This window comes from Aythya ferina (genome assembly GCF_964211825.1).
Source record: "Aythya ferina genome assembly, chromosome: 24".
Lineage (NCBI taxonomy): Eukaryota > Metazoa > Chordata > Aves > Anseriformes > Anatidae > Aythya > Aythya ferina.
The window spans coordinates 189047-201550 of NC_140322.1; the positions used below are offsets into that span (position 1 = coordinate 189047).

Sequence of the window (12504 nt, forward strand, 5' to 3'; positions counted from 1 at the left end):
TCTCCCTTGATGCTAGTGGGACTTAAGCCAGATAGGAGGTGAAACTTCCACACATTCCTCTGTATGGAAGGAGATGCAAAAAAAAAAAAAACAAAAAGGGCCTGAGACCTCTGAACATCACCCAAGTGGACATGCTGTGCTGCTGAGCTAGGCAGGGATGGTGAGTAGGGTACTGTTCCCCTGCTCCCTTCTGGGCTGTGCTGGGGATTGGGGGCTGCGTCCCCCTGCTGCTGGGTACCTAGAGGGAGCAACGCCGCTGCTCCAGTGGAAACAGCTTCATTGCCCATAACTCACATCCTAGGGCTGAAGCTGTGGTCACAGGTGGGTATCTGGCAAGGAGAGACAAGGTGATGCTGTTTGATAGCATAGACACAGCTCTTTGTGGTGCTAGGGCTTGCATCAGGTGTTTTCCAGGCTGGGCTGCTTTCCTCTTGTACTGGTATTTGCACATCGTCTGCCACCTCCAGGAGTCTGAAAACAGTTTTTCCCACTCTCTGCTTAAAAGTAGAAAACGGGCTGGTTTTCAGTTGCAGCAAATATAAGCAGCTTTTTTTTTCTTTTTTTTTTTTTTTTTTTTTCCTCCCCAGCCTGTAATAATGCTGCAGGAATCTGTAATGCCTTGGATGATAGCATCTTCATACATCTGACTGTCAACATCCATCGGATGAAAAACTCAACTGACAGCAGCAAGTGGCAAGAGGAGATGAGTGCCAAACTATAAATACCTTGAAATTGTACTCGCATGCCCTGATGCTCAGCCAGACCCCCTGCCTTCTTCTTGTCCTCCTGCTCCTCCTCCTCACTGGCCTTTCCCAGGAGTGATGGTGGTAGGTCCCTCCTCTACAGAGAGCAATGTTTCTTCTACTGTATGTGCTTCATATTTCTACTTAATACTAATTCACATAAAATCCCTGTGAAGAACCACCCATCTACACATATGGAAACAGTCTCAGCACACAGTACCAATAATCCGTAAGGGCTGAAATTCAGAAAGTCGTGTACAGCTAAAAATTAGGATACAGAGAAGTGGTGAATGTGTGAGAAAAGGCAGTTAAAAGGAAAAAAGCACTGAATGTAAATGGGTTATTATTTCAATCACCCAATTAGAAATCTACAGACTCTTCTCCATTTCTTCTAAGGCAACGTTATAATTAATTAAAGAAAAATGTCTCTGCGCTCCTCTGCTCCGCTCCCGTCTGTCACTCACCAGCGAGTCCGAGTGAGTTGCACAGGCCTCCCATGAACCAACAAATACAAACCATAAAATTATTAAGAAAAAAAGTCAAAGCCACAGCGATATCGCCAGGCCCATTGACGCCACGGATCAGGTGACGCTGCTCTCCCACCCAGCGGATGCCGAGCTGGCGGCTCTGCTGAGCCGACCACAGAACCACGAGCGAGCCAGAGGCTACCTGCACCGCTGGCGGGGTTTTCCTCTTCCTCCCCCTTGCTGCTGCCTCTCCCATCCCTCCTCCTCCTCCTGCCTGCCTCCAGCTCCTAAGGGGGAGCCGAGCTGCGGGACGAGGGGATGGCTTCCAACAGCATCTTCGACTCCTTCACCACCTACTCCTCCACTTTCCTGCGCGGTGAGTACAGATCGGGCTGCCTCATTCCACGGTGGCAGGAAATGCTGTTGGGTTTTGCATTTATTTAGTTATTTTTTAAAGAAGCAAGCCAGCAGCAGGCTGTGATGCCGTTTTGCTGGCACATCTCTTCTCACTGCTCCTCGCCACGGTTTTCTGTTGGGTCTGCAATGCTTTGATCCATCGCTGTCCTTGTGTAGGACTGGTGTGTGATTTCCTCCCAGTAGTTCTTTTCCTTTTTCCCATGTGGTTTTGTTGCCAGCCGTGCTGGGAAGGGTCAGTGTGGTCATTGCAGAGGGTCAGGACTGACTTGTGCTGGGACTTACTTGATGTTTTTTCTATTGTCCAAGTTGTTACCTGGGCATTGGGTGTTGTGGGCTGGATGCTGTGCAGGTACAGCAGGAGGTAACCTGCAGGGGGAGTAAAAATCTGCAGAAGTGTAAAGAAATTACTTCTAGGGAGAAGCTGCTCTGCAGGTGGAAAAGGGCTTGTGGGGAGGTTAGAGCTGCATTCAGGCTTAGACTTTTGTATGTTTACTTCTGTGTAAAAGTATAAATGTGAATACACACAGCAACTGTACATAGTGCTTCACCAATTATGTAATTTCCTTGGAAAATGGATTTATTCAACCTGTTCTTACTGCCATGGCCTCTCTGCAAACCCTGGGACATGGTGGCTTCATTTCTTGTCTGCCTCAGGACAGGCACATTGTCTGCTCAGTGCCTGCTTCTCTCTGGGTTTCTCCTCTGCAGGGTCCCAGCTCCCAGCCAGCAGTGCCTGCTCCCAGGTGTGGCACTGGGAGGAGCAGAATTGCAAACTGCCACTGTCTGTCACTTTTTCAGGCCATTGGTGCATGTCACGTTTTATGACATGCGGTGCATGTGTGCGAGCACAGAGACACCCTGAATGATTTATGTTGCAAAGGGATCTTTCTTCAAGAAGGGGGATAGGGCCTGTAATTCCTGCCGGCTGCAGTGTGCTGGTCCCTGTCTCTTCATTGCACACTGGTGGCTGCAATGCCTTCAAAATGCTTCTCACAAGAGCATACGTACTTTGCAGGTAAGCTGCACGACATGAGCCAGGTGATTTGGCCTGTCCTTGTTTCTGCAGGCTGCAAGCGGTACAGCTCTAAGGCATATGATGACACCTTTTTGGGAAGAAGCTTGGTGCTTGCTAACGAGTTGGGCAGAGCTCTGCGAACTGCTGCTGTCTCCCTTCCTGGTTTTGCAGCTGCAGTTAGGGAGCGTCAGCCGAAGCTTGAGCTGATCACAGCTGTAAAGACTCAGGTCCTGAACCCAAATGGATAGGGGCAGGGTGATCCTAAATTGAGCCCTACTTCAGGGGCAAAATAGAGCAGGCTGCAATTCTTTGGGGCTTTCCAACTGCATGACCAGAAATGGATTAGCCATAGTTTTTTGCCTATTTCTGAGAATGCAAAGGTTATGTGTACTTTTGAGGCAGATTGATGGTGTCAACTCTCATTGCTGTACCTGGGGGCTTTGAATTTTCTTCTGAACAGAGGACATTGGATAGGGAGCAGAAGCCAGAGCTGGTTTGGGGTATGGGAGTGTGAAGCTGGGTTGGCTCCCCTGACCCCAGCATGGCTGCACCGTGCCAGAGGACAGGGAGAACAGGCAAAATATGCATGGTTGTCATAATGCCCTCTGCTCAGGGACGGTGGCATTACAAATGTGTCTTTTGTACTCCATGGAGCTAATTAAAGGCAGTTCCATGGCAAGGAAATAAGAGAAGTTTATAAAAAACATTTGTATGGTTCTTTTTAATCTATACTTCAGCCTCCACAAGGCAGATGAAGAAATGCCGGAGTTTAACTGTGTTTGCTCATTTAAAAATAAAAAGAGAGTGAGAAACAGAAATATCACGTCTCGTATGCAATTTCCATACAAATAGGAACTCATAAAAGCAATAAACATCTTTGTTTCAGACATAATTTTTATTAAACGGGGGAGAATTAAATGATTGCTCCAAGGGTGGAATATGGCCAAATGGTGAAACATTTGTTTAGTATTAGGACAAGAAATCCTTGTTTTCTTTACGGAGCTCAGTGTGTCTTCTGCACAGCTTTGCGCACAGCTAGATTTGGGTGAGTACAGTAAAACATTCATGAATGTTCATTTAAATTCTTCATGGCTTTTTTGGATTCAACTGTATTCATATTTTTTGTTTGTTTTTCTGGGCATAACCATGAAAATGGATGTTTGTTTGCACAAACATTTAAGGAATGAAACAAAAAATCCCAAAGGTATTCACTAGTTAGTCTGGAAACCCTTTTTTTAATAGAAAAAGTATTTTTCATCTCTCCAATGGGGTAGCTGAAGAAGTGCCACATGGTAGAGCTGCACCAATCGCCAGTCAAAGGAGTGAGGAGGAACTGCTCATATTCACAGCTGAGTAAAAGATATGGTAGAAGCTCAAATGAATTTGCTTTGAGTACATGGCTTTTTGGATATAAACCCCGTGTTTTGTAGGGAGAGCAGCTCCATGGGGCAAAGAACTGTCGACAACATGTGGTTCAGCCGATGTTCCTCATGCCCAAAGCAGGCACAGCTCCTTATGATGCTGGTGGTAAAGAATTATGATTTTTGCTCAGCAGATCAGCTCCTGGTTCCGACCATGCCCTCCTGGGACCTCATGAGTCACCACCCTGGTGGCAGCAGGTTGCCGCAAAGTTGTCAGGCCACTCATGTCACATTAGCCCGTTGTTAGTGATGGCTTTCGGGACAGGAAGGCTCAGCGAAGACCTCTGCTTTCTTCACAGCCACCACTGCTGCTTCAGTAGAAAACGGCTCCATTTGCAGAACTCTCTGGCGGTGGCTGGGCTGTGACACCGTGGCGGGGCCACGATGGGTGGCCGGGGCTGCCAGCACTTGGCTGCGGGTCATGAGGGGCTTGGTGCTGGGGCGAGCCCTGCCGAGGCCTGCTGGCAGCGGCATGGGCGACTTGTCTCCAGAGCTCAGAGCACCCATGTTTTGTGTTTTCCCTTTGCCTTTGTAAATCTAAGAGCACGAGGGAACAGCTCCTGAACCAGCACTGTGCTCCCCAGTGAAACAACAAAACTGTGCTATCTTGTTTTTGCATCTTTCTCCGTCATGTTGGTGTCCTTGTGGGCAGCTGCCCTCTCCTTGCCTTGCTGGTGGCTTGACTGGTTTTCTGAAATCCCACTGAGAAAATTGGCTGCCCCAAAAGGGAAGAAATGAGCCACATTCCCACAGGGCACCATCCCCGAAATACAGTGGCTCACACAGACGAGTTAACTTCTGTCTCCAGGGGTGGCCAGTGGGAGCTCTGCCTGCTCTCCTGCTGCTGGGAGGGGGAGGAAACATTGTGGCCACAGGTGTCAAAGGTGCTGCTGGTCACCTTTGGCTTCTGAAACTGGGTGAGGATGACAGCCCCCGTGCAGTCAGAGGCTATATTTCTTCTCTGTCAGGCCGATGCCGTCCGCATGTTGCCAGCAGCCCCAGGGAGCCCACGAGCACAGGTTACTCAGAGGTTTCACCATGACTGGCTGCAGTGGCTGTGCCCTCAGGGCACCTTTCCCTGTGCCCCCAGGCCCCGTACAGCCCCTTGCCATCCTCTCCCTTCCTCCTTCCCTCTACAGCTCTCGCCAAGTGCAGCAGGTCCACTGCTCCTTCCAGAACCACTTTTCTTCTCGTCTTTTTGTCATGGACCACACATGTTTTTATAAAATGACCGGCTCACCTCACGTGCTTGGCAATGTCCCCGTCTCTCCCTGGGCAGAGGTTTCTTTTTCCAACCTTCCCATAACTCGCCACCTCAGGATTTCCCCTCAGCAAACTGCCTTTTAATGGCTTTCTGTGTTTCTTCCTAACCACAGAAAACTGTAACCCTGGCAATGTTTCCAGCAGTTTTTCCTTGTCCTGCCTCACCACGCTGTGGGCAATGCCTCTGGCCGAGGCTGGCATGAGCAGGCACCACACATCCCCACGTATGGGTAGTGGCAGCACTGAGCTTTGCAGCTGAGTTTCCCTAAATGCAGGTGCTGTGTCTCATCCTGCAGCACTCAAGGAGATTTTTTTCTTGTTTCAAACATGAGAGCAAATGCAGTTCTCCCCAGCACGATGGCAGTGTGCACCAGAGGTCTGCAGCAGGGGTGGGAGGCAGGAGAACAGGGGCTGTACCTGCCCGTGGCTGGGCACCAAGTGCGGCCGTGTCTGCGGGTGGGAGAAGCAGGGCAAAAAATCTGGATGCTGGGGAGGGGGGAAGGGATGCTATGCAGGCCAGCCCACAGACACGTGTTTTGGTGTTAGGCTAATTTATAATGGGTAAAATCGGTGGGTCTCGGCACTATGCTTTAGCTTAGAGTGCTGAGGAAAGCTGGTGGTGATTTTGGACAGAGAGCTGGTGATTTGGGTGCACTGGAGCAGTGTCAGAGCAATGCTGGCTATCTAGGCAGGGATGCTTGCACACCCTTGAACACTGCACACCTGTGAGCTCTCCAGTGATCACAGCTCAGCTGGAGCCTGCTCTCACCCAGTGCCTACCTATGCATGCACAAAGCCTGGCTCAGGGCCCCCCAGCGCCCTGACGGTGCAGAGTGGGGGAGCCCGAGTGCTGCACTGCACTGCCCCTGCCCTGCACGCACACACTCACACGTGCCAGGGGCCTGGTGTGCTGCAGCATGTGGCCACAAGGTCTGCTTTTTCTCCATTCATCCTCCCTTCGTTGGGATGGCTTGTGCGCGTGAGTTTGACGGCTCCTGATCAACTGTCAGTGGCTTTGCCTTTTCCAAGGGCACCCTGCTGACTCGTAGCATGTCTTTTTTTTTTTTTTTTAATATATTTGTGTGTGTATGTTTTGGGGGGGACAACAGTGAATATAAATTCATTGTCTCTCATCACCTTGTTATGATCTAATAGGGGTAGAGAGACAGTGGCGCTTCCCTTTACTAAGCACTTTAATTCATGATGATTTCTTAGACTTGATCTGCTCTGATATGTCGTCAGTGTTTGTGGTCCACTGTTTTGGCCATGTACAGTTTAGGAAACAAAGAATGAGCTGTGTGCTTGCAGGCTCAGATCCACACATGGTTGGCATTAGGAACAAGAATGTGACTTCCCATCTGAAGCAACGAGCCTGAGCCACGGACCACACCATAAATATTCCCCAAACAAGGCTGATCAACAGAAGGGAGAACATTCAAAAACCTGCCAGTACGTCCTCAGCGCCCGCCTGGCGGGACATCCCCCAGCAGCGTTGGGGCGGTGGCAAGGAGGGTATGGGGCTCAGCCACAAGGATCCATGTTTCTTTGTCCTCCTGTTACGTGGGGCATTCACACCCTATTTTTTCTCATGGGTACGTCCAGGGTGGGAAGAAATGTCATTGCTGGGTCGTTAGCTGCAACCTGCTGAAAATGGACTCTCCTGCATTGAGCTGCCATGCAAGCAGACCAGGGTCCAGCAGGCTGAGCTGTGCCCTCGTGGTTTCCTGAAGCACCCGACCTGCCTGCTGCAGTGCCCCAGCCGTCCTGGCACACGGTGCTTCTCAGAGGGGCGCTTTCATTTTCTTTGGCCTTGGTGCTTTATCCCTGACATGCTGGGGATGGAGCAGGCGCAGCGGCTTGGGCTGAATCAGCACTCCAGACCCTTTCATCCTGGAGTCCCAGCAGCCTGTGCACAGAAGTCCCTTTGAAGCCTGGCCACCAGTTCACTCAGGGTTTCTTGGTGTGTTGTTTTTTTTTTTTTCTTTTTAGAGCTCACCCCAGTTTTGCACATTTCCTGTCCTGTGCAGAAAGCAACGACCAGTACTGAGAGCAAATGGAGCAGGGCAAGTGCTGCCGTGCAGTCCCTTGCCATGGAAATCGTGCTGCATGCCAGAGCAAATGCGCTTTCAAGGAAGACCTGGTTGGCTTTAAGAGCTTCAGCTTTAATTCTTGTCCCAAAAGAACACTATCCTTGCCCTGAGAGCAGCACCCAGGGTAGTGGTGTAGGGTGGGATGGAAAAAGGAGCAAAACCCAGCTATAAATGTGGTAACTTTCCCCCTCCTCCTCCCCCCCCAAATTATACACAGGCTGTTGGTGTTTGCTGCAGCAGAGGGAAGCATCACAGACACTTCAGGCTTTTGGGCTGCAAATGCAAACTGTCCTCTGCCCTGCAGCCTCCGTATTCATCCTGACCATGCCTACTCCATCCCTGGCTCCTGTGATCGCCCAGACCCAGCTTGTTAATTGCTCTGATTTACCTGTGTGAGAGCAGTGGGCAGGACACAGCATCAATACACTGGGTGCTCTACAGACCCTGGTGATGCTGCGGGGCTCTGATAGTCTAAATCGACACCAAAGCTGGCTGTGACCATGGTCTGCAGCAGGACTGAGACCCACGTGTAGGTCCCCAGGGTGCTAGGCACAGCCTTTGAGCACAGCATCCTCCTCCTTGGCTCTTCCCTTTCTAAAAATGCTTTTCTTTTTTTTTCCTTTTTTTTTCTTTTTTTCCTTTTTTTTTTTTTTTTTCAAGAAAGTGGGACAGTCAATGCGTCTGCAATCTGGGGGTATTTTCCATAACATAAACATATTAAAAAGAAAAAGAAAAGGGAAAATAAAAAGAAACAATGTTTTTCCATTCCCACTGGAAGAAGCAAGTGCCTTTGGAACATGAGGAACGTATTACTCAAGCTATTGTAAAATAAAATATAAAAACAACCAAAATAGGAGAAGGCAGAGTTGAGTTTTTGTTGTTGTTGTTGTGTTGTTGTTTTTTCAAAGAAAATGAAGGATTGAGTTGGGAAGGGAGATGCTGAAAACGTGCTTTTTTCAACAGCCTCTGTTATGCAGGAGGGCCCTGCAGGAGGCCTGACCTTTGCCTCTGGGACAGCCACAACCAGGACAAGAGGGACATGAAATGCTGGAAAAAGAGGGTCCAGGGTCTGTGCATCCATTTGGGGAGGCGAAGGCTGGGAAGGGACCTCCTGGCACTGCATTATTGCCCTGGGGAGAAGCAGCCCAGGAGGGATTTGTGTCTCCGAGGTGCCAGCAGCTTTGTAGCGGCACCGTGGGGCAGCAGGCATGAGGCCTGGCACCCTCCATGCCTGCTCAGGCCTCCACCCGTGCCTCGTGCCACACCGGGGCTGGAGCTCATCACTGCCGGCGGCCATGCACCCGGAGCCAGGGGACACCGCGTGCTGGGGGCTGCCCAGGAGACAGCCACGCTGTGGGAGCGGGGCCGGTTCTACCCCTGATGGTGGGACTGGGGGGTCTGGGGCTGCTTTTTGTCAGTCAGTGTGTGTGTTTGTCTGCTATATTGGGATGCGATTTCACAACTCAGCATGGTTTTTGTTAAAATAACTTCTAAAAAATCAAAACAAAATGGTAGGAATGATGTTAGCAGCACAGCCCTGGACGAAAGTCTGCTCTGGCTTCTCGCACCCTCTGCGCCTCCTGGTCCCTGGCCAGGGCTCAGTCTGGCATGGGGACAGGCAGACAGGCTCAGGGTGTCGCAGACTTGCCGTGGGGCAGTGGGGAGCATGCGGGCGGGTCGGTCCCGTACCGATACACCAAGTCGTGGCTGGGCTCTGCTGGAGGCTTCCCGGCGGGCTCCGAGAGCAGCCCTGGTCTCTCTGCACAGAGTCAACAGCATGAGTGTTAGTGTCTGCTGAATGGGCGTTGGTTAAATGGTGCTTGGTTTGTGGTTTGCAACTGCAGAGGTTCATGCAGCAATGATAACTTTGTAATGAAGGGGAGTTCTGGGGATGAAAACTTCAGCAAGCAACCGAGGCATTGGCTTTCTGATCTCTGCAGCGAGCACATGATTATTGCTGGGAGAGGCGTGTTTCCTAAGGAGAAATGCAGCCTGTGCACACCTCCCATCCAGCCTGCTGCTGGTAGCATGATTGCTACACGAATGTCCCCAGCCGTAGCTTGATGCTTGATTTCTTTCCTGATAAGGAGCCAAGAAGCAGGGGAGGAAGCCACACTCATTACAAATATTAAAAACTACTGCCAGAGTTGCCTACTTCCATTCCTGTTCAGACACTGTGTGTCCCGGTGCCATCTGCCCATTTGTGAACCCATGGCTCTGCTGGAGTTAATGGGACCATTTGAGTGAAATTATATGCACATGCCTTGATGTCTGCGGAATCAGCCTGTCTCACCCAGACACCGATTTCTGCCTTGTGCTACTGCAGGGAGATGCAGGAGATCATTTATTGGTGCAGCAAGGATGTCTCTTGTTCAGCAAAGGCAAGTGCATGAGAATTGAAGATAAATGCTTGAGCTTGGTCTGGAGCAGCAGCTTGGGCTGGGTGCGGGGAGATGCACTGAGGTGTGCAGAAAAGCTGCAGAGGCTGTTTCTTTGCAGCCTGGCAGACATTAAACACCAGACATGGGCTTTGCTGTTCCCTTTAAACTCAAAGCATATGCATGGAGATAATTTCAGGACAGAGCACAATGCCATGGTTTCAGTGACTTGAAGTCAGGAATAAACTACTTAGTGGGATTTGAGAAAGGCTGTGCCATTTTCCCTCATTAGGAGAGAGAGAGAAAATGCTGCCCGGAGAATGTAAAGAATAAATCTCATGTTCTGTTCCAAGATTAAGCCTTGTTCTGCAGCTCCTTTGTACCATGGCTGCATTTTACTGGCCACTTTTGTGCCCAATTACATTGAACCCTGTAATTAAACACCTCCTTTTATTAGTCCTGGGTCAGTTTGGAAAATCTCACTGCATGGGCAAGCCCACCATTTTTTCCATAAACTCAGCACAACTGCCAGGCTAGGGAGCAGCAGCCCCAGCCCTGGTTCCTCATCCCTGCACCCAGTGGCAGGGCGCCCACCAGCTCCTTGGCCCCGGTGCTGCTGGGCTGGGTCCCTGGCGAGGCGCTGGCTGTGAGGATTCATCTGGCACCGTCCCCCTCTGCCTGCCCTGGAGGTGTCTGTGTCCCCACATCAAAGCCTCTTATCCCTCCAACCTTTGGTGTTACACTGTCATTAAAAATCCTGTGCACGTGCTTTAAACTCTCCCTACCTCCACAGCTAATAGGGGCCTCTAAGTGGCAAAGCATGTCAGCTCCTAATTTACTCCACATTAATGCTGTGCGTTTGCTTTTGCACCTTGAGCTGGGCACAGAGCTTCCCTTCCCTTGTGTTTTTTCCAAAATGTCATGGTTCTGCTCTTTATTAGCTTTGCTTTCCTGGCTTTCCCCTCGCATAGCTGAGTACAGTGGCCCCTGGGATCACAAGCAGGGGCTTAAACCACTCTTCCAAGTGCTAGGGCAGCTGAAATCCATTGTCACTTGCTTTCTCATGTAGTTTTGGGCACTTTAGGTCTGCTGAATTTGGTGTCAGGATTGTGGAGGTGTTTCATGACATACAAGAGATGGAGAAGGTGTTGGGGAGACATCAGTGTGCAACAGAGTTAACGTGTCGCTGGGAACCAGACCTTTCCACTTCAGTCCTGAGTCCTTCCATCCTGCAACTCTCCCCATTGCCTTCCTCCCTCGGGTGATGGAGGCCAGTAGGGTAATAGATATGAATGAAGTAGTTCCTGGTCAGCCCCCGATTCAGCTAACTTTTCCAAGACCAGGCTGTGGTAGCTGAAACCCACTGACATACATTTTTCTGCTATCATTGCAAAGGCTCATTCCTGCTGTGATGCCAGAGTTCTTTGTAATTTATTCTGAGACAACATTACAGGATATTATTAACATGCAAAAATGCTGTTCAAATTATTAGAAGGGGATTAGGTTTTTATGGGAAGACCACAAACGTCTCTCATGCAGCAATCTTGTAGAGCACTGGGAGTCCAGAGGTGTACCTGCTCACTCCCTCTCCTGCAGCAGCTTTTTGCGCAGCTCCTGGGGACAAGGAGCTGCTCTGGCCCTGCCCTGTGATGGTGGGATGGACTGGGATCCACAGCACTGAAGCTTTTTGTCTGTGGTGGGACAAGCAGGTCTACGATGCTGGCCCCCCAGCCCCTCCATCCTGGCTGCCCCTTCACAGGAGGGATTGGATGGGAAAGGCAGTGCTAGAATTTCTCCTGTATTGACACACTCTTTGGTGGAGGAGGGATACTAGCCAAGCCCTTGAGGTAGCTATTTTTTATTAATTTTGAACCTCTTTCTACCCTGAGAGTCAGCAAGTGCTATTTAAACTGACACCCTGCAGAAACCACAGCTCGGGCGCTTGGTGTCCCTGTCTCACCCTGAGTCAGAGGAGGTGAAATACCCTCATCACCTGCATAGAGCAGGTGCGTTGGGGTATGCTTCCGAGATGGGGGAGTCACAGTTTGTCTCCCCAGCATTTGAATGGAGACCTCCCGCCACCCATCCCCAGCCATCACACGGCCGCTGCAGTTTTACTGTGTGGCTGCATTTTGGCAGGAGAGAGGATCCTGACTGCTGAGAGATCAAAAGACCCCGTCCCATGAAAATCCATTCCTGCTGACATAAATGGAGGTCGAGAGTGCTCGCTGTTGGCAGGACTGGCTCATGTGTGCGCGTATTTTATCAGCACGGTGGATTGAAACGTCAAGGAGTCAAGGATGTGAGGCTGCCGGGGCTCACAGTATTTTCCTTGAAGGAGCACCATGGCCAGGGCCTGATGGAAACGGGGGCTCCTCAATGCCAGATGCGGGATGCACACGTGGCACTGGGGTGGGTTGTGGTGCCGGGGGCTGCCAGGGCTGGGAGAAGCACCGTTATCGCTGCTCTGCAGATGGGGGAACCGAAGCACTTGCTGGAGCCCATGAGCAACTTGTCCAGAGTCCTTGGGGAAGGCTGCGGTGGAGCTGCGAATTGAACCCAGACATCTTGCTTCCCCCGCCAATGCCTTCTCCCAGAGCCCACGCTTCCTGCCAGTGATGGCCCTCTGTTCAGTTTTAGGAGAAAATGTAAAAATATTCTCCAAAACCACATGATCTCTTCCAGTTTTGGAGGTTCAGGCAGTCCCTTC

The 12504-nt window shown here is 50.5% G+C and overlaps 1 protein-coding gene across 1 annotated transcript in view; it reads left to right on the forward strand.

Annotated features, from left to right (window-relative positions):
* RUNX3 (RUNX family transcription factor 3) overlaps positions 1-12504 on the forward strand; it is a 60871-nt gene continuing 48367 nt past the window's right edge. The window contains exons 1-2 of the mRNA XM_084496992.1: positions 1-321; positions 588-1586. Of these exons, the coding sequence (XP_084353118.1) occupies positions 1529-1586 (58 nt within the window). The 5' untranslated portion in view covers positions 1-321; positions 588-1528. The remainder of the gene's footprint in view (positions 322-587; positions 1587-12504) is intronic.